Here is a 21110-nt window from a genome sequence, read left to right on the forward strand (position 1 = left end):
AAATGTGCAAAACTAATCAGCCTCAAACGTGCATGTACAGCCTGGTGGTGAAAATCAAGCATATTTGATGTCAAAATATTGTGAGCCAACAAACCGGCAGAATCTTCGGTGAACTTCAGACTCCACGTAGCGTCTCTGCTTGTAGCTCCTGTGAGGAGGCAGGCCATTACTCAATATTGAAACTCATCTGCTGCCAAATATGTTCCATCATGTCCACGTTTATTATTATCAATGCTCAGATCCCAATATTGTTCTTCCAATTACATTGCAACACCAACAACTAGTGGTCAACATTCAGTGCACCTGCACAATCTAATGGAATGGTTGTCAAACTCTTTACATTATGTACCACCTGGAAAAAAAAACAACTTACTTGTAGCACCAAGCCGTCACAGCCAGTATGAGAGCGAGGAAGAGGATGGAGCCAACGATGGCACAGATGATGATGTTTGTACTGGTTATGCCTGACCCACAGGATGAGGGAGACACATTTGCATTTATTGCATTTACAGTTTCGTGCATTTGGAAGACACACAAAGCACACACACACAGCAAGGAGAGTGTCAGCGGAGAAAAACAGGGACTTGGGTTGAATCACAGCTACATTTTCTTTCCTTCAATTTTTAAAGGAGTTTTCAGGTTCCCACTCAGCGTCGACACCAAAAACTTTACACATTCATTCGATAAAGGTTGAGTTGGGACGGTAGGAGGAGGAAAAATCTGGGAATTACAAGCAATAAAGGAACTCAAATCTAACCTCAAGTCACTCCGTCAAAGACTTCGGCCTGTTGACAAAGAATGAATGTGAAAAAAAACTAAACAAAAAAAAAAAAAAACATAAAGAATGGATGGCGGTAAACAATCAACAAAAATAGGAAAATAGTCAAACACAGCAACATATTAGAATGGAGTGTTTTGTTTAAGGAGTAAATAAAAGTAAAATGCAGATGAAAGAAAGTACAGAATACATGGGAACAGGGAGGGTGGGGGAGGGGGGGTACCTGAAACGGAGGCTGTGGGTCCCACCACAAGATAGCTGAGAGGCGACGTGGAGTTACAGTCCTCTCCGGCCCAGCCCAGGAAACACACGCACTTCAGCTCATTGTTGCACACCTGAACCCAAATCAAACGTCAACGTCTTATTATATATATTGGATGTACAGTATTTGGTTTAACGTGGGTGGGCCGTCAATATTTTCAAGTGTTCGCCGTGTCAAATTACTGATTGTTGTGAAGTGAGCTGACTTTAGTTTGCTGCCTCCATCCAGCGATAAAACTCAAATGAAGGCCCAGGGGCCAAATGCACAGCCTGCCACGATGAATAGTTTGACGAAGCCTACATGTGGGGGTGTTTTGTACCCCATGTCCCGAGCAGATGCTTTTGTCTGTGGTCCCGGGGCAGGTGCTGAAGTTGAACTGCTGAATGGGGAGACATTTGTGGTTGAAACAGATGCGGTCTGTCCCGCAGGCCGTTCCGTCCTCCACATAGCCAAGGTCGGTGTCTCCATCGATCAACACGTGAGCACCACTGACACACACACACACGGTCAATTTTGAGGTTTGATCTGCTTTTGTGTTGTAGTACCTAAGTACGAAGTACCTGCAGTCCAGAGATGCGCTGTGTCTGGCCACCGAGAAGGAGGTGAGGCCTCCGTGTAGTTCTCCGAGTCGTGGGGCAGGTGAGATGTTGGAGCACAGCAGGTAACCGCAGTGAACGTCCCTGAAACACGGAGGCTGAGTGGAGATCCGCGGGTGAGTCTCACGCACACAGAAAAGACACACTTACTGCTTGTTACATTGGATCCAGGTGTCCCGGTCCTTCCCACAGTTGCCCTTTTCGGTGCCCTCGATGTTGAGCTTTTCGTAACAGAACTTGTCAGCCGCTGTGGCCTCTGGAGGGTAAACCACATGACACAAAGTCACAGACAGAGCGTACCCCTCGTGTAACAAACATGTGTCGCTTTCCTTGAGAGCTGATATGGAACAGGTTGGAATCCCAATATGAATCCATCCCTCCATCCATTTTCTTTGCCTCTTATCCTCACAAGGGTCGCGGGAGTGCTAGAGCCTAACCCAGCTGTCAACGAGCAGGAGGCGGGGTACACCTTGAACTGTCCAAATAATGTTGCATGTTTTTGGGATGTGGGAGGAAACCGGAGCGCCCGGAGGAAACCCACGCAGGCACTGGGAGAACATGCAAACTCCACACAGGCGGCTTCGGGATTTTAACCCGGGACCTCAAGACTGTGAGGCCAACGCTTTCCAGCTGATCCACTGCGCCGCCCCCAATATGAATCTATCGCGTGTTTTCATTATGCTTAAATTTATGTTGACAGTACGAATGCATGTGAAGAGGTAGATGTTAACGTTTTCGTGTAAATGGATAATCTTCTGAATAGATGCTTACCGTTTTGAACAATGTGTCTGTTATGTACGGTGTGTGTGCCTGTGTGGTTCTGTGTGCATGTGTGTGTAAATGGACAGACAGATATTCACATAATGTACAGTATGTATGTAAATACCCATTAATAACAAAAACAAACAAAAATAAATACATGAATAAATGAATGGAAAATGTGTGCATGTGACTAACATGTGACTGTAAATTGACAAACAAATACTTTTTAGTTTTACAATTAATGTAAAAAGATTTTGAGAGACTTTAAGTTGGAAATATTTACTACATTGTATAAGTGTATTAGACTTACTCTCTCCCCAAATGTACTTGCACTGCTTGTCTTTGGTTTTGCATCGCCCGTTAAAACAGCGACCCTAAAAAGGAAAAATAACATGTCAAGAGTGTGACGCCGATTTAGATATATATTTGAAACTGATGAGAATTGATACGAAGGCCTCACTCACTTGGTCTTTTTCACACGTGTAACCATCCATCTTATGCACATTTGGTGGACACTGTAAAAATAAGACCCATCATAAAGATTAGTGACTCAGTTGAGAATTTTTCGCTGGGGGTCGGGGGGTTTGTGCTCACCTGGCTGGAGTTTCCCATGCAGTTTTCCGGGATGTCACAGTCGTTTACCGCATCCCGGCACACGACCCCCAAGAATTCCATCTGTGAGAGCGTAAGGATGACATTGTCATGTACGGTGAGTTACTTCAGAAAGAAGTAGCTTTTTTTTTCCCAACCTGGCAGTTGTTGCAGCAAAGTCCGTTGCTACAATTCGAGCCTTGAGTCAGGGTGCACATTTTACAGCAGTTCTCTCCCTCTTTCGCACACTCCTGTCACAAGAGACCAGCTTTTTCCATTACTGATTCATTCAAGTGGCAATTTCAGGTCACATTTGACCAGACAAGTCTGTGGGCAAACTGTAATCATGACACTATGAAGTCTGACACTATATGATGTTGTCGCTGTGTAATTAGGCCTGCACGTGCCCACATATGATTACAAAAGTTAAACCTTTAGCGTCTCATTAATAGCAACTCACCGCCGGGCTGCCACAATCGCACTCCTCCCCTGCGTCCACAAAGCCGTTACCACAATCAGGAGGGTCCAGCAGCTGAAGGATAAACAGATGAAAAAAAGAGAGAGAGCCCTCCAAGGCTAAAACCATTGCATCTAGGATTTTAAAAGGAGAATATTCATCCTATTGTATGAATCTGAGTGAGCAAAGAAGTACTGAACGGTGAAGAAGACGCACCTTGAGGGGTTGGTTGAACAGACAGGTTCCTCCACCACTGTTTAGGAAGTTGTAATATTCCTCCACGTTGCAGTCAGAAAACCTCTTGGGCAGGTAGAAGCTGTTCATCACAATCACAGCATACAGTGGCCTTTCCATAAATGTCATCATTTGTCATCGGAATACTCACAATTGAGAGGGGATCCTTTCTACAACTCACCGGTAGAGTTTATTGCAGAACTAGGAACGGAACTAGTTTGCTACTACACTCAATTGATTCCATCACAAATCTTTTAGTTTGTCAGAGAATCTGGCCTTCATAGATGTGAAATACAGTATTGTAACATGACCAGTTATTGTACCTCCATTCCATAAACTTGTCCATGTTATGCAGTTTTCCTCAATACTAGAATGGCATCAATAGAAGCCAGGACAGCAGGACATCGCAAGTACTTCATCTCATTTACTTTCATCTCATGTACAACAACTACACCACAATAACATAGGAATACTTTAACCAGTGAGTGAGTCAGAGATGGTTTTGAAAAAGATATTAATGGTGTAAGCGCACTATAATATGTTACATTGAGTCCTATGATTGCACCAATCTCACTTTCTCTCTGTCACCCTCTCACTATCTCTCTCTCTCTCTCTCTCTCTCTCACACACACAGCACACACACACACACACACACACTGTAGATAAACCTGTAAAAATAGAACACAGTGGAGTTAGGAATTTCAGACATGCAGGCGCTATGGAGTAAAAAGAAGCTGGCGTCAATGGACATGTCTGGGGGGGGTCGCTCATTGAAAACATTGAAGTGTCTGAAATACCACTGAGTTGATTTGAGAGAGAGAGAGAGAGCAGGAGACAGATGACAGAGCGCTCTGTCACATGACCTGTTCACATGATAGCATTGCTAGCAGTTGTATTGAAATGTATTGATGGGAACCCAATCAAGGGGGGTGTGGACGAAGGGTGTCAGAGGTACAAGTTGGGCCAGTTCTGATGAGACTGACATTGCAGACAGTATCAATCGAATACACATGGACGAGACGAGAGATGGAAATTGATGAAAAGACCAACGTGAAGCTACTTTGGGAAGTGCTGTATTCCCGCAAATAGTGGCTCAACTGCAGACGGGGAGGAGCAGATTACAGGGGGTAAATTGTAAACAATATTACAAATAAGCATACAGTGCTGCCTTAAGATAAGACTGACCGAACTTACAGGTTTTTCGAGATATTAGGTGTTGGTCAGATGATTTTTTTTCCTTTGATTTCGAAGGAAATATTTCAGAGAGAATCACTGTGTGGTCAATTCACAAGCAGCAGTTTAGCAAATTACAAACAATTAAAAAAAAAAGAGGCTTCAAGATGTTTATTGCTGCTCCGAAATGACGGTTACTGTCAAATAAACATCAAACAAATGGTATTGAAAATAATGCAAAATGACACAATTGGGCTATCAAATTGGATCAGGGGCAACACGTAGACAGGGATTAGAACAATACTCACGAAATTACTAATATTACTACAGTTTACTGCATCAGTTAGTGCTACAAGTCATGTCACTGAACTAAACTGGAATCTTAAGACAGCCTTGTATTACAATGTATGGGAGTAGAGTGTAAAAAGGGTTGCTACTAATAATAAATAGAACCAATGCAGATGCACGCAATGTTGTGGCGCGTTCACATGTCAGAGCCTACTGGGCCATCCCACAAGATGTAAAATCATTTACAGTGAGCGAAATGTCTCCATCACCTGAGAGACTGCTTATGTGCTATTCCAGGTGCTACTGTTTTGGCTAGCAACGACTACGATAATTACAGTGACGACCTGTGTTTGATGTAAAACTGAGGGCTTTATGAGAGGAAAGCTCGAAGTGTATTACATGGCCAGTGACTAATTGGGCCGTGGTATCTATTATCGAGGGACAGGCACTATTTGAGGAAATACAAAAGACAAATTAAAGCTAAGCTGATTGGCCACTGTCTGTAGCCATAGGAGAAGCAAAACAGGCCACAACATTAGGAACACCTGTACTAACTGTACAAATGTATAAAAAATTCTGCTCTCAGTAATGATCAGTTTTGAGTGACACTGCTAGAGAGGTATTCATTTAACAATACTATCCACTATTGCTTAAAGTGCGTTTTGTAATTTGATGCAATGTGGTTCTACTACACAATTATGAGCCTATTGTAGAATGAATACCTTTGTGACAGGATCACTTACACCTGAGCTGTACCATGTTTTTATAGGCAGAATATTTATACTGCACCCCATAGAATACTAGGTGTCCCTAATGAAGTATCCACTCGGTGTAGAATAGAATAACATAGATGAGCAGCGTCGTTCAATGATGCCAAAAACAGTCGGTGCGGACAAACGGCACATCGGACTGCGTTCATTCACATCATTTGAACAAACGGAGACATTTGGTTGTGATGGCTGACAACCGTTTTTGCCAAGGCTGTGGGTCAGAAGAGCACAAGCAATGTTTCTAGCCAAGTTCAGCTCACCTGCTGTCACATTTGGGATGGAGGGGGAATGCAAGAAGTATGTATTTGAGAGGGAGCATTTACATAACTGCACAACACAGAGTCACAATGCCACACAAAGTTAATTTTTTTTTCCACAAGGACATGAAAGAACACTAAATGCATAATTCAGAAGTGCAATAGGCTAGTGAAGTAAAAACCAGCTAGACTACAGAGAATAGTCGTGGGCTGACACCTACTGTTGAGTTCTCTAATTGCAGCAATGCTAATGTACACTAATGACTTGCTACCACTGAGTTATTATGGGGGGACTTTCAGTTCATGTCTTCAAGAAAATCTTTCCTTACCCAACATCATCCATGATGCAGCCTGACCAACGATCATCACACTTGCACTCTCCTGTTTAAAAAAAAAAAAAAAAAAACACTATTAGATGCATTAATGACATCTAAAATGAGTGTTCAGTCATCAAAATAATAACTGATTATGTGATTATTAGTGAGCGTGAAAAGCAAGTAAAAAAAAAGCACATTTCACAAGGAAAAAGGGTCAGCCAGTAAGAATATTGTGGTTGCAAATATCTAAAATACAAAAGTGTATGATTGATTTAAATAGGACAATGTACCATTAAGGATTCTTTTCTTGTCAGAGAAGATGCCAATGTTCTGCCCCAGGGACTGAGCCAGAGTTATGGCCATCTCATCTGTTTTCCCGTACTGATAAAGGGAGACAAATGCACAACGACCAAAAAAAAAATCGAAAAGATCGTCATAAATCCAGCTCACATTATGGGACACAGAGAAATAATGAACATCCCCAATCAGAAGCACATAGTTCAAAGGTTACCTCGTTGACACCTCCCCCTTTGGTGAGGGAGCAAACACCCCCCATGTAGGAAGCACCACCCCAGCTGCTGTGAAAACGGTTCCCTCTGACCACAGAAACATTGAAAAGAAATACCTTGAAAGTCACTCAAACAATGACAGCCTCTTTAGTTCAAATGAGTCTACACTTTAATCGCGTCTTCCATTAATTTTGATTTCAGATCTATTGTGGTGGGGTATAAAGGGGAAAAAAGAAATCATTAAAGCTGGATTTAAGTCAATATTTACACACGGGATCAACACTAGAAACAAAGAATGTAGAGCAAATTGCGACAGTTTTCAGAATCTAGTAGGATTTTGTATAAAAATGTACTGTAATTAGTAGAAAACTGAAATTTTTTTAAGGTTACAAAAAAAAAGAGCTTCGTATAACTCGACATTTAAAATCCATTGTGGACACGTAAATGATGTCATTGTCCAAATGCTGTATTTTGATAATAAAAGTGGCACTAACGAAAAGAGGTGCACGGAGTCACATCGCTCCTTGATGAAATCTTTGCGGTACTTCATGAACTCCTTCAGGGTCACCATGGGGTCGTCGTCGATGTTGAATTTGTTGTCAGCGGACCATGTTTCCATGGCAACCAGCACAATACGAGTATTTAGCTGTTCCTTGAAAATCTGGGGGGAATCAGAGCGAAGTAATGAGAGTACATTTGAAAAATGTCAACGACAAGCTTTGTCATTTAGTTTGTAGAAACCACAATACTGAAGGATTCAAATACAATACTCTATTGTACTGCTTTATACTGGAGGTGTGTGTGAGTAATGATGCTTTAGATTAGAAGATGAGGAACTTTTTTCCCCATTAGTATATGTATATCCTGTGTAATATCTTCAGATATAAATGGAAATGTACCAAACGTATATCATATAACACCAGGATATTTTTTTGGGAGGTCCAAAGTAGTTTAACAAAGAAATTTGTCTTTTTTTTCCAACTTAGATCTTGTCACGTCCAAGAAAAAAGGAGAAAACCACAAGTGCAGCAATATTGGCACTCCTCCATAATATTTAGTTGCACACGCTTTGGCAGCGATGACACCCTCCACACGTATCTTTCATGCTCTGGTTTTCTGATGTTGCTTTTGTGGTATCAGCACAATGTGATTGAGTTAGAAATGCTTGTTGTTACGCAGAACGCTTTTTTTCGTTTATACTATTGAGGCTGCTGCTTGCGTGTTATGCGCACTTGGAGTTCATCCTGTTTTGTGCTTGTTTTTACGCGTGTTACATTTTTTTTCCCCCACGCATCTATTTTGGTGTGTAATGCCACGGCTGCTGCTCATGAGTTACGCGCACCTTTACTTCCCTTTTGTTGTTGTATGCTACGCGCAGCCATTTGTGAATAAACGGAGTCTACGTAACTTGATCTCGTGTCTGCCTTATAGGAGTTTCTATTCGTTTTCCGTGTTGCAGCAGTTTCTTGTATCCATCTATAAGCTTTTTGCACTTCTTATGTGGTATTTTCTCCCACTCTTCCTTTGCAATTTGTTGAAGCTCTTGAACGGTTGCAGGGTTCTTTTCCCCAATGACAGATTTCAGTTCTTACCCCAAATTGAGATCAGTATTCATTGCTGACCATTCTTAAAAAGCCAAACTGGATAACAGATTTCACTCTGGAATCTCTTGAATTTTTTTATTTCATGATCCCTGTGATACAGTCACTGCCTCCAGTCCCATATGTAGCTAAGCAGCCCCACTGCATTGTGGATCCTTCACCATTCTTGGCTATTGTTGGGATATTCTTTTCCTCAAAGACTTCATTGCACTGTCTGTGTGCGTTGCCAAATTGCTCTATTTTTGTTTCATCTGTTCATAAAATATCATTTGCTCTTTTGTATGAAAAAAAAGTTTCATTTGATTGACTTGATTCAAATATTCCACATTGAGTGCTTGAAGGGTTCCAATAATGGTGACCAAAACTAATGTCCTCAGAAGGCAAAATAATAATTATGTATTTTTATAACAGTGCAGCTGAGGTTTCATTTATTTTTAAGAACAGTTTAGCAGGCCAGTTCAAATGTTTGCATGGGGTATGCATGGCCCACCGTTCATCACTGAAGTTTTCAGACTTGACTTGCAACCCTATGATCGTGACCTCGTCGATGCAGCCGCTTCGAGCAAAGGGGAAATTCAACTCGTACGTGGAAATCAATGAGAGCTTTCCGAAGACGATCCGCTTCATATGATCTTTTTCAAGGGCGCGAGAAAAACGCTCGACCTTTTCCGCGGGAGCTTCACGAGGCAATCAACTTATAGTTGTGAGCCGGGGGCTGGTGACATTTCGATAAAGAAGCGCACCAATGAATGATTCCAACCGTGACATTCATGCTACCACAGTCTCCTCGAGCGGAGTACTCATGAGTGGCCGCTTAATGGCTATTTAAAATGATGAGAGTGGGGTTGTTTAAATGAGAAATTAGTATGATGAGAGCTCAACGCCGATAGCAGGAAGTGTTTGTGGCCAGCTTTCAGAGAGGAGGATCGATGTGTTTCTTACCATGTCAGCCATATTGACCACTGACTTAGCATAGTTATTGGTGTGGCCAACGGAGAGACGATGCTTCTTGTACTGAAGAGGAGAAAAGAGAAAACAAGAAGAGATACACATTAGTGGAAAATCCATTTCAAAATATTTGAATGTAAATCCAAATAATCAGCAATCGGCTAGTTTTTTCCATTTGCAACTGACTTTCAAATGTCTCATTAATGCTTAGTTGTGCATAAAAAAAAAAAACTAAAGTAAGATCACCATTACATGGAAACAGTGCATGTGTAATCAATCGTATCCCCAAGTTTTAAGATGCTTGTTTATATTGCTTTTTTATTTTTAAACTCTAAATTAACTCAAATGTCCAGAGATATGTACAACTTGGAGTTCAAGCAAAATGATGTGGAAAAATACGGCGCAAAAGTTAGAGGAAACCATCATCATGCCACATCCAAATCACATCCACACCAACAGCAATAACGCTAAAATTCCTTTTTGAAAAGAAAAAGGCTCTATCAGAATACCAAAAATTGGAATACCACATGGAAAAGTGTTTGGTTACTGACTGCGATATGAACAAGTGAGTGTTTACCAAACAGGTTGCAAAGTAAATACTCTACACGACTAACACTCGTTCCAACAATCGAGTACATGCCACTAGGTGACAGCATCACCGTGCAAACACCTTTAAACTCCGTCTCCATTGTTTGTCAATCATGTGTCTTCAAAGGAAGAGGATTTTATTTTAGTTACAACAAAGCTCGTGTTTTAACTTATCTTTTTAGAATGTTAAATAAAATATTACGTATTGACTTGAAAAAGGTTTTATGATGGTCAGAATGAAAAATTTCGAAGTCAGTTGAATGGCTTTTGTAAGACTTTCTAAATTAGATGCTTTTCATCCAACAGCGATCTTTGGATGTTTAAAAACAAAAGAAAAAAAATTAACTGAACAAATAGATAAATAAATACTAAATGCTTTTCATTCGACAGTGCTGTTTGCTTGTTTGAATGAATAAATAAAAACGTATGTAGAAACTAAAATGAAAGGACTGCATTTTTGTAATCTAACTTACCATTAAATGGTCATTGATGACCATCAGTTCAATGTATTTGATCTCATCTTCCACACTTCGGGACATGTGTGGAGCCTGAAAAGAAGTACACGTTCATCAAATGAATAATAATAATAATTTATCAGTCATGTGAGGCCTGGCAACAGCATGTCAAGTCGCTAGTGATGAACTTTGCTTGGCTACAGAAAAATTTGTCGTCCTCCTGAAAAACAGATGAGAGCAACTCTCAACGATGATGCACTGTAAATATTTCATGGAGAGAAAGAGATGAAATGTGAAGGGCTGCTGAGAGCAGGGAAACTATGCTGTTTTTTTTTCTCGTTAGTGGGGAAAAAAACACAAAAAAGACTGTAACCAATTAGCTTCATTGGTCTGTTTGTACCTGTCTCTTCTTTCTCCTGTGAACAATTCTTGCGCCAGGAAAAGGAGGACTGGGAAAGGGTGGCTCACGATGGTTACCTAAGAGGTGATTGTTACTAATATTGAACTTTAAAATCAGTTATTTTAAAACAAATTTGACAGCATGGACTTTTACCACGGGGAAAGTCATGAAGTTCATCTGGTCCTCCGGATTTGTAAATCAAGTGAACATCGCCCTGAAGAACAGAAAATCAGAACAATTATTGATGAAATCACCATCGTCACGTCCATGAGCAGGAGCCCATCCCAGCTGACTTCAGCAACAGGCGGCATACACCCTGGACTGGTCGCCAGCCAAAGGCATTTTGCCTACAGGCAATCAACCATTCACTATCACAATCAAACCTTTGGACATTTTACCATTTTCAACAAACCTGATGTGCATGATTTTGGTATGTGGGAGGAAGATGGAGTACCCTCAACAACAACAACAACAACAACAAGCAAGCAAGCAAGCCGAGGGAAAACATGCAAACCCCACCAAGAAAGGCCTAAGCCAAAGTGAGAAGATCAACCCTCAGAACGTTGAGGCAAACATGGAAACCCCTTGTGCAACTTGCTGTAATTTTTAAGAGTGAAATTAGTTCATCTTTTTCCAAAGCAAAAGAAAACTGTGGCAATTGCAAGCATGAAAAGGAACCACCTGGGAACAGCACATTTCATGACAACCAAAAACTGGTTGAGTGAGAAGGTGACCATTTTACCCGCTTTTTTCTAAGTACTCTTTTTACAGGAATCTTTAGCCATCAAATCAATGCCCGAACTGTGCACATAAAACATGTGAAACTAAGCACCATGAATCCATTTTTATTACCCGTCTGTGACCCACAAGCAGAGAATCACTGATATAACACAAATGCTTATCTAAAAACATTTGACTACTAGATCATCAGCATTCCAGTATTAATACTTTTTTCTTCTTTTACTTTTATTTATTTATTCATTTATCATTTTTATTCTTTCTCTGTTTTAAATGTTTTTTTTCTCTGTTTTGAAAAGCTTTTAATCATGTAAAGCACCTTGTTTGTGAAATGCGTTGTACAAATTCCTTTGCTTCGCTTTCCTTTCTATTTGGTGGGGTCCCGTGAGAGTTTTCCAATTTAAAATGAGTGCATTGCCTCAATAAAGGTAGGGAAACACTGAATTATACCAATACACAGTATATTAGCAAATAAGGTACAGATATTTGTTGTTCTTCGTTACTCCACTGGGAAACCAAAGTACAACGATAGCCTCCCATCTCACAACCAACCACTAAAATCCAAGTCAAATGTCATCATTACAGCATATATTTGAATGAAAAATGTATAGCCCATCAATCTAAAACAACTAAATGGGAAAACAAAGTATAGCTTTAAATAAGTGTGACTTTTTCAAACCTCCGTTAATCGCTGCGAGACAGCAAAGTGGGGGAAATGCCCCCGATATCTGTTTACGCCGCTAATGCTAATGCTAGCAACTGTACCTTAACGGGACGCTCTGACCTGCTTTGTTGTTCAAAGGAAATGCCGCGACCTAAGATATAAACACGACCCGGCAGCTGGGAAACAAGGTACAGTATTTGCCGGAGTCGTTCTGACGAAACTTCGATTCAAGTGTGACCGTGTTCAGCATCAGAGTTGGTGAAACGGAGTTCGGCTTTCAACAGGTTGCAGCAGTGCTAGCGAGTTAGCAAACGGACGCGAGCGTTGTATTACATTTAAGCACGTCTTTACATTGAGCTCGTTGATTTTATTCATACAGTAAGCAGTTTGTATGAATCATTAATGCAGGTAAAACATAACTTCGCCACTGGAGCGTTACTAGCTGTCACCCGTTTACTTTGTAAACTAGGGGAAGTCATCAGCTCACCAGGCGGCTAAGCTACGTATGGCAAACAGGTAGTAATATGATTATTGTTGTTATAAATAACGATGAGCAAGAATTATATTCAATTGGATATTGATAGGTGGTATGGAAAATGAATTGATAAATTGGTTAAATCGTTTGGGAAAAGTGTTGACAACACTGCGGTTTGTGTGAAGTTCAAGCCTTCATTTCAGTACTCCTACATTCGAGTGTTTCATTTAAATATCGGGAAAATATTTTTAAAGGGCAGATAGCTATCTAATGTGTACATTACAAATCCTTTTCATAGTTTCTTGATTGATACATAATATTCTACTTTCCGAACATGGTGAGTTTGAAAGTCCGAATTCTACACACACACACATATATATACATATTTAAATCATGAAAAATTTTATTCTCTCTCTCTCTGTGTGTTGCCCATCGCTGAGTTTTCAATTCAACTACCGAACTAAATTGTTAGGTACTGATCAGATCTATTGAAATGTGAATTTGAAAGACCGAATTACACACACACACACACACACACACACACACACACACACACATTTATTTAATCATGAAATATTTCACTGCGTGTGTTGTGCATCTCTTCTTCTTCTTTTGAATCACAGATTTTTTTTAATTTAAGTACCCAACAAAACTAAGCATTAGACACTGATCTAATTCATTGAAATGTACCTGATGAAAATACAGAGCAACTTTTTACAATCAACCATAGCTGCTTGCTTTAAATGTAAAATAACAGACTTATAGTTCGATGCAGATTCTATTGTGTTTTGTTCAGTTGGTCTCGGAGCTCTTTCCCAGCATCCTCCATCACGGAGTCCTTGTTACTGTTTGTCAATAAAATGAGAGTATTGTCTCAGAGGCTTTGGATATTAGGTCAACTTAACTGCAATGAATAGGAATACAAGAGGGGTACACAAAGTTATGGCCTTACTTCATTAGAGTGTTGTTATACATCATCTAGTGATGCAGGGCTAGGCAATGAATCTATTAATTTAAGTTTCTCTGGTGTTTTTGGCACTAACAGTGGCTGGGAATAGAGTGGTTTACAAAAGTTGAACGAGCGTTGCTCAGTTTTTACTGCTATGACCAGCACAAGTATTTTTCAAAAATACGACCAAGAAATAAACAACATAAGCAGAATCATGTGTAGTGGGACCACAATTTAATGGACCAATAGGGGCCGATTGGTTGTCCCACTGAAGCACTTTTATGTGGTCATCCATCCATCTGTTTACTGAGCCGCTTAACCTCACAAGGGTCGCGGGAGCGCTGGAGGCTATCCCAGCCATCAATGGGCAGGAGGCAGGGTACACCCTGAACTGGCTGCCAGCCAATCGTAGGGCACATGGAGACATACAATAGTCGCCCTCACAATCACACCAAGGGGCAATTTAGAGTCTACAATTAATGTTGCATGTTTTTGGGGTGTGGGAGGAAACCTGAGTGCCAGGAGAAAACCCATGCAGGCACAGGGAGCACATACAAACTCTACACAGGTGGGGCTGGGTTTTGAACCCCAGTTCTCAGAACTGTGAGGCGAACATTCTACAGGTGTGCCACTCTGCCTTTTGGGTCATATAAACCCATATTAGTGTTCAGTACAAAATATTGGTTTAATACTCCCCCCCCCCCCATCCACTACAATAAAAAGGATTTAAAATAATAAAGGAATATAAAAAAAGTTTTCTATTCGATTCCAACTTACAATGCGTGTGTGCTCGGCCATGGTGCCAGTCAGTTGTAACGTGTCACTTTCATGGGCCTCCCAGAATTGGCGTGCACCCCATTTCCAGATCCGTTAATTAGATGCCATACAAAAACTGACATAAAAACTGTTACCATACAAAATATTTAATTTTCAGACTGGAGGACGGCTCCAGAGACATTTAAAAAAAAAAAAAAACACCCAAGGCTGCTCTCTTTCTGAGCAAACTTCTATGCGCCAATCAAATCCTGACATCATGGGCCGCTACATCAATGCATTGTTGAATGTCGTCACATTCAACATGGCCACCACATAGGCACAGGCGTTGTGTATTGGGTGGATCTATTGCATATTGCATATCTTAGACTCATAAATATGTATGTGCCAGTCTTTGCCTATATTTCATCACAAGCCCTGTAAACAGCAGTGGCCAATTCTGGAATGAATAAACTTTGACAACTGGAAACTATTTTTGGAAACATGTATTGACCAGACGGCCTGTTACTTGTTACTTCCAATACAAAATATTGATAATTATGTCTAACAATTTTTTACAACAGGTCCTTTTTTTCTTGGCCGCAGTATCTTTCAAGACAAAGCACAATGTCTTGCCGGGACATTCACGCCACCAACGCCTTTGCCTTCATCATCGCCTTTGTGTCTGTGGCTGGCTTGGCCGTGGCAGCGTTAGTCCCTCAGTGGCGCGTGACCCGTCTGGTCACCTTCAATCGCAACGCCAAGAATATCAGCGTGTACGACGGGCTGTGGACGAAGTGCGTCAAGCAAGACGGCTATTCAGGATGCTATTACTATGATGCAGAGGTACACCTGTGGGATTCTCTCTGTAGTTTCTCACTGCACAGTATACATTTTTTTTCCACATCATCAATTGTAAATGTCTTGTCACCATGTTTATCATGCATTAATGCCGAAGGCGGATTTATTTGCTACTATGTGGTGCCATCGTATGATGTAATTACAAATGTGTAAATTACACTATGGCTGGGTTGGTCGTGCTGTTTTTTTGCAAAACATGATTTTGTACAAACGGTTAGAAACCAAAACGTAATATGCACATTCATACATGAGCTGTTTCTCAAGGCCATACTCACTCAAAGTCACACATACTACAGTCGAACATGGATCTAGTGACTCAAGTGGACAGAATATTTCCTGTACCTCACGTTCATATTGTTTAACAATGTAAAATTAATTTCCATCTGATTACTCGATGGGATAATAACTAGAATACAATTTTAAAAGTAATCGATAGCGACAGCCCTATCGTGGTGGTAGAACTGTTTAAACATGTCAAGTAAATTTAGCAAATAAAGCCACCAGAGAAATGGTTGAAATATGGAATGTTAAACACCATTTGCAAGACTAACTTGATTTTCATCTGCATTGACTAGGTGGAATCGCATTTAGTATCACCAGTTTGTGTCGCTTTTGAAAAGTTGCTGAAATATTCCAAAGGACTTTTAAAAGTAGCCACATTTGTTGCTAGGTTAGTAACTCTACCAACCAAAGTGCTAAATTGGTGTGAATGATCTGATGTTTGCAGTGGTACTCCAAAGTGGACCAACTGGACCTGAGGTTGCTTCAGTTCTGCGTCCCTGCGGGACTGGCCTTTGGCTCTCTGGCCCTGCTGCTGTGCATGGCCGGCATGTGTAAAACCTGCTGCTGCTCCGACAAGCCCGAACCGGACATCAAGGGCCTCCGCTTCTTGGTGAACAGTGCCGGCTGTCACCTGGTGGCAGGCGCGTTTCTCTTCCTGGGCGGCGCCATTGCTATCGCACCCTCTGTGTGGTTCCTGTTTGGTACCAAGGAGCTGAACAAGAAATACGACAACATTTTCTCTGATGGCTTCGCTCCGTACGTGTCCATAGGCTGCTCCGGAGGATTGATGCTGGCCGCCCTGTTCATGTTCATGTGGTACTGCATGTGCAAGAAGCTGCCCTCGCCATTCTGGTTGCCCCTTCCCTCTATGTCCACCTCCGCGTCCACCCAGCCGCTCACGCCCAACGGATTCCCACCGTCGCCGGTTTATGCTCCTCAGCCCATGCCGCCTCAGGCCCATCCCCCCACAGTGATTGACACACAGCAGTACGTGCCCACTCAAGGTTACATTCAAAGCGTGGCCGCCCCCGCACCACCGCAATTGTACGTGTCTCAGATTCCTGCTCTCGATGGTTATGGCTCAGAGGTGGGACGGACCCAGGCCTACAGCTACGCACCCTCGCAGACCTACGCGCCCTCCCAAAGCTACGCCCCCTCACACAGTTACGCGCCCAGCTACGCCAGCCACCGCTACTCCACACGCTCACGGATGTCGGCCATTGAGATTGACATTCCAGTGGTGACACAGTAAGAAATGTCTTTTCAGTTTACATTCATGTTATCATTCTCTGAGAGGTTCATCTTAAATTAATGCTCTCTATGGGCCTGACTAAATCGTAGAAGTGAGCACGAGTGAAGAGTTCTGGATGTATTTTATGATATGAAGGAAAATTAAAAAATTCCAGGGTGCACAGAAGAGTATGTCTTGGGAGAATACTAAAATTCAGCCCCTGGCCATGAATGAGTGCCTACAAACTAACTACACTGAATGCCAACTATTTATTGGTTTTCTTGGTACAGTGGAACCTTCAAAGTCAAACACCCCAAAAGCAATGCAATTTGGATTTTAACCTTTTTTTATTTTGTTTTTAGAAAGATATAGTGATACATTTATTTATTTTTTTTAGTCGACTTAATTCACAACAAACAGTTTGTAAAATAATCTGCAAATAAGGCTTCAAGATGTGTAGTGACACTTTTTTAGTGGGAAAAAAAAAACTTCGAAGAACCTCACTACTTTCAACGTCCACAATCTTAATGCAAAACAGACCTGGTGTTATAACACTTTAAGCAATGGATATTTGAGCACAAACGGTAGAACAACACCACATAGACAGACAATATCACAATTTTCACGGCCATATTTTGTATATCCTCTGTAAAAAAAAAAAAAAAAAAAAAAAATAATAATACTATAACTGCAACTTACTGAGTCATTTAGCTGTGATAGTCGTCTTTGTCTGAATGACAGTATAAAAAGGCCTCTTGGCCACACATTAATGGGGAGCATAAGGCTTGAAACACAACATGGCATTTGCATTAATTTCACTGGCCAAAGATGATTTGTGATACAAGTGTTTTGAGCCCGGTCACGGAACAAATGAAACTTTTATGCCAAGGCATGCGACAAATTTTGGGTTGTGTATGAAACCACCGTCACGTGATCTGATACGTGTTATCAGCAGATTTCAAGAGACTCCAAATTATGTAACATCAAAATCATGTTACTATCTGCTTGCTTAGCTTTTTATTTGGGCTTTAAACTAAGTATTACAGGGATGTGATTTGACTGAGTAAAAAAAAGACAGAAAAATAGCTGGGGTTCAGGGGGCTGCAAACATGATCAAAGGATGATCACCAATTTTAACATGCAATTTTTCTAAATTGTATTATGAATGAAATATATGTCGTACATCTATAAATAAATGAATTTTTTCAAAATGTACACAATGTTCATTATTTTTCAAATTACAAATTCAAATACAAATTCAACCGAGTAAACTACTAGAAGTGAAACTAAATTTAATTCAGATTTGCATCATGGCATGCAAGCGTGCTTTCATAGCATGTATATCGTATCTATTCAAAAACGTTTTAATTTCTTGTTTTCGTAAATAATTGAAATGCATGAATTTGACCACAATTATTACTGTCATGTTTTGGTGTCAGCAAATAATACTGACATTTTTACAAGTAATTGCTTCTGAACTCTCACCTCGTTATTGACTACCCTATCTACAACTGGGGTTAGTTGTTTCGGTGTTCCACATTCGACCAATCAACAGACGAGTATCAAATTTTCAGCCTAACTTGCAAAAGTCGGATCAGAAAATGAACCGAGTGTGGATTCTGGCACGGGTTACAGTCGGAATAGTGCAGAAAAAAATGTTTTGTTTTTTTTTTAATCTATGTAATTTAAAAAGACTGAATTCCACCTATAAACAGAAAAATCACTTGTCTGGTATTACCTGTAAAAGCCGACTCTGGCAGTCTCTCTGTTGTTGCAACTTTTGATGTCGCCACATGGGCTCACTCACATGATTATTTCCGTTATACAACCTGTATATTTTTTTTATCTGGCTTGGGAATTGACTCAAACCTGCCCCATCTGAATGAAAGGCGCCAGCATCTCCCACCTGACTGCAAGTGGGCTTTCTTTTTTTATGTGTTACATTGTATATAACTTTTAAACTTGTACAACACTGTTACGTTAAGATTTTCACAGGTGTTTGATTTGAGGTTCCACTGTACAGGGCCAATTTGTCATGATTCCATGCATGTACAATTACCTTTGGTAGCCTTTCCACTGAATGGCAACTACTGTATTCTGCTGTTACATTGAATGCTGAAGAGTCAGAAATTGACTTCAGGATGAAGGTGCGTGAGATCACTACTATTACTTTTCTGTAACATGAATCACTGTTTATGTGGAACACCAATACACTTATTGTGCGTACTAATGAGTACATTGCGTGCCAGTTTACAATGAATGTTTTTTTGTGTTCTCTTGTGTGTTACTGTATGAATTCTAATCCGAAATGACACTATGTAAAGAATGATACTTGATGGAAGTATGTTTTTACTTAAAATATTGTAGGAAAAAGCACCTGTAGTGCTTTATGAAGTTTTAAACAGTCCTGAACAGATTGTTGTTTTTTGCATAATGAGCACACGTAGCATTTTTATTGACAAATGCCTATCATTTTATTTTGTAATAGAAGTCAAGGAAAAATCTTTTTCTACCCTCACTTTTTTCCTATTAAACAATATACTTGGGATTGTGAACTCTGCGCCTTCATTACACACAAGTTCTAATTTTTGGAACGAATTATAAACTGTAGAGGTTGTTTCACACTTTTAGACAAAGACCCTACGTAGTAAAATTTGACAATTGGTTCTAAATACATTTTCTGCAAATTTCCCCATTCTGGGATTAAAAAATGTTATGTATGATTGAAGATAAAGGCAGAACACATGCACACAACTATGTAGTACACTCAATTGTGGAGACAAGTGTTGAACTTCATTAATTTTCAGTTATTGGGTGTGGGCAGTAGCATGGAGCATAACTGGTTTGTACAGCTGCATCACAGTTCTGAGGATCCGGTTTCAAATCTGGCCTTGCCTCTGTGGAGTTTCTATGCTCTCCCTGTGCCTGCATGGGTCTTTTTCTGGGCACAAACTTGAAACTGCCTATAAGTGGTAGTGCAAATTGTCTACAGGGATGAGAATTTTCAACGGATTCACGGAATTCTGAGTTTTTACAGCTGAAAATGTCATTCTTGTGAAACGTGTATTTTTTTGAGAATAAAAATTGCCGGGGGGATGTACGGCTTGACGCAGGGCAAGGCTGTAATCAAGACCGTCCGCCAGCATCTATCGGCAACGCTTGTCGTGAAATTAGTCACAGCTGTGATAGCGGTAAACAGCATTGCTACCTGTTTACGGCATTGCTTTCTGTTTGCATAAAATTTGGTGTTTATAATAACGACAACATTCCGATTTCCTGGCAGCATTTTGGCGGTATTTCTCACTCTGATGTTAACATTTCTTAGAGAAGCATTCTATTTACCACGGCATAGATATAACTTATAGACATACGTACGCATATGTTATCGAGCGGTCTGCGCGTTTTCCAGTATGGCGAAAGTCTTGGAATGAAAGATCGTGCCAGGGATATTGATAAAAACCACAGGGTAAAAAAACTGTTTCAGATGGGCATGGCTTGAAAAAAAGTGTAACCGTGCAGATAGCAACGAAAACTGTAACAACATGTCTAACCAAATACATACAAAAATTGGACGTTCGTGGCAAAGTGCTGTGCACTTATCCAGGAGCATATCCAAACCAGGAAACACAAAGGTAAGTTGGACGTAAATTTCTCAAATATTATATAACTGACAACTGTTAATATGATTAGGCTTATCTGTAGCACAGGCCCTGTAGATCACGCATTTTATCACTCACTTTTTTATTTCTCTTATGTCTGAAGTTTAGCAAAATTATTTTGGTTGTTTGGACTCATATTTTAAGTTTTCAAAATATTTTGATTGCCCTGTATTTACACTGTTAGAAGTAACCAGAGGTCACCATTTAAACCCCCCAGGCAGACATTTTCAGTGTTTTTCCAAATTGGTCATTCTCATCCCTGTGTCTTTGTACCCACCTCTTTCCCAGAGTTAGCTAAGAGTGGAGCCAGCACGCTTGCAACCCTTATGACGATAGATTATTTTAATTTTACAGGGACTTGAATTGTACACTGTCTAGCAACAATCTTAGATACACTTGCACAATCCAAAACATCCAATCCAAACTGAACATTTTTTATATCGGGGTTATGCGTTTGCTCTGGTCAAAAACTGCATTACATGATACTAAGCCATTCGTTCATCTGGTTAACG

General features: G+C 40.5%; 2 protein-coding genes across 13 annotated transcripts in view; one reads left to right on the forward strand and one right to left on the reverse strand.

Moving 5' to 3' along the window:
- Positions 1–21110, reverse strand: part of adam22 (ADAM metallopeptidase domain 22) — a 68132-nt gene that overhangs the window by 8508 nt on the left and 38514 nt on the right. For 5 of the 9 annotated variants that reach the window (XR_009794901.1, XM_061819125.1, XM_061819124.1 and 2 more), the window contains 20 exons: positions 11140–11200; positions 10987–11063; positions 10605–10679; positions 9538–9609; positions 7489–7655; positions 6997–7081; positions 6776–6866; positions 6498–6549; positions 3663–3762; positions 3450–3521; positions 3148–3240; positions 2993–3073; positions 2863–2913; positions 2709–2772; positions 1787–1892; positions 1601–1720; positions 1360–1528; positions 1002–1113; positions 374–464; positions 95–148 (listed from right to left, as the gene is read on the reverse strand). Coding sequence is in view for 7 of the 9 variants with exons in the window: in XM_061819125.1 (XP_061675109.1) it covers positions 95–148; positions 374–464; positions 1002–1113; positions 1360–1528; positions 1601–1720; positions 1787–1892; positions 2709–2772; positions 2863–2913; positions 2993–3073; positions 3148–3240; positions 3450–3521; positions 3663–3762; positions 6498–6549; positions 6776–6866; positions 6997–7081; positions 7489–7655; positions 9538–9609; positions 10605–10679; positions 10987–11063; positions 11140–11200 (1793 nt within the window). In the remaining 2 variants the exon portion in view is untranslated. Of the gene's footprint in view, positions 1–94; positions 149–373; positions 465–534; positions 786–1001; positions 1114–1359; positions 1529–1600; positions 1721–1786; positions 1893–2708; positions 2773–2862; positions 2914–2992; positions 3074–3147; positions 3241–3449; positions 3522–3662; positions 3763–6497; positions 6550–6775; positions 6867–6996; positions 7082–7488; positions 7656–9537; positions 9610–10604; positions 10680–10986; positions 11064–11139; positions 11201–12721; positions 12838–21110 lie in introns of those variants that run through there. The other 4 variants (XM_061819128.1, XM_061819129.1, XR_009794902.1 and 1 more) reach the window with 4 other exon arrangements.
- On the forward strand, positions 12064–19481 carry cldn12 (claudin 12). 4 transcript variants are annotated; one of them, XM_061819134.1, is made up of 3 exons: positions 12064–12152; positions 15150–15411; positions 16154–19481. In XM_061819134.1, the coding sequence occupies exons 2-3, from the start codon at positions 15193–15195 to the stop codon at positions 16958–16960; spliced, it is 1026 nt and encodes a 341-aa protein (XP_061675118.1). In that variant the 5' UTR covers positions 12064–12152; positions 15150–15192; the 3' UTR covers positions 16961–19481. The 4 variants fall into 4 exon arrangements, with proteins under 4 accessions (XP_061675118.1, XP_061675116.1, XP_061675117.1 ...); XM_061819132.1 differs by lacking the exon at positions 12064–12152 and adding an exon at positions 12408–12576; XM_061819133.1 differs by lacking the exon at positions 12064–12152 and adding an exon at positions 12408–12576 and having other exon boundaries at positions 15172–15411.

Source organism: Syngnathoides biaculeatus, chromosome 5 (genome assembly GCF_019802595.1).
Source record: "Syngnathoides biaculeatus isolate LvHL_M chromosome 5, ASM1980259v1, whole genome shotgun sequence".
Lineage (NCBI taxonomy): Eukaryota > Metazoa > Chordata > Actinopteri > Syngnathiformes > Syngnathidae > Syngnathoides > Syngnathoides biaculeatus.

What these genes read in the sequence shown, in the direction of transcription:
- cldn12 (XM_061819131.1), top strand. An exon ending in GCTATTACTATGATGCAGAG is followed by an intron (nt 15,412 to 16,153) that starts GTACACCTGTGG and finishes TGATGTTTGCAG; the next exon opens with TGGTACTCCAAAGTGGACCA.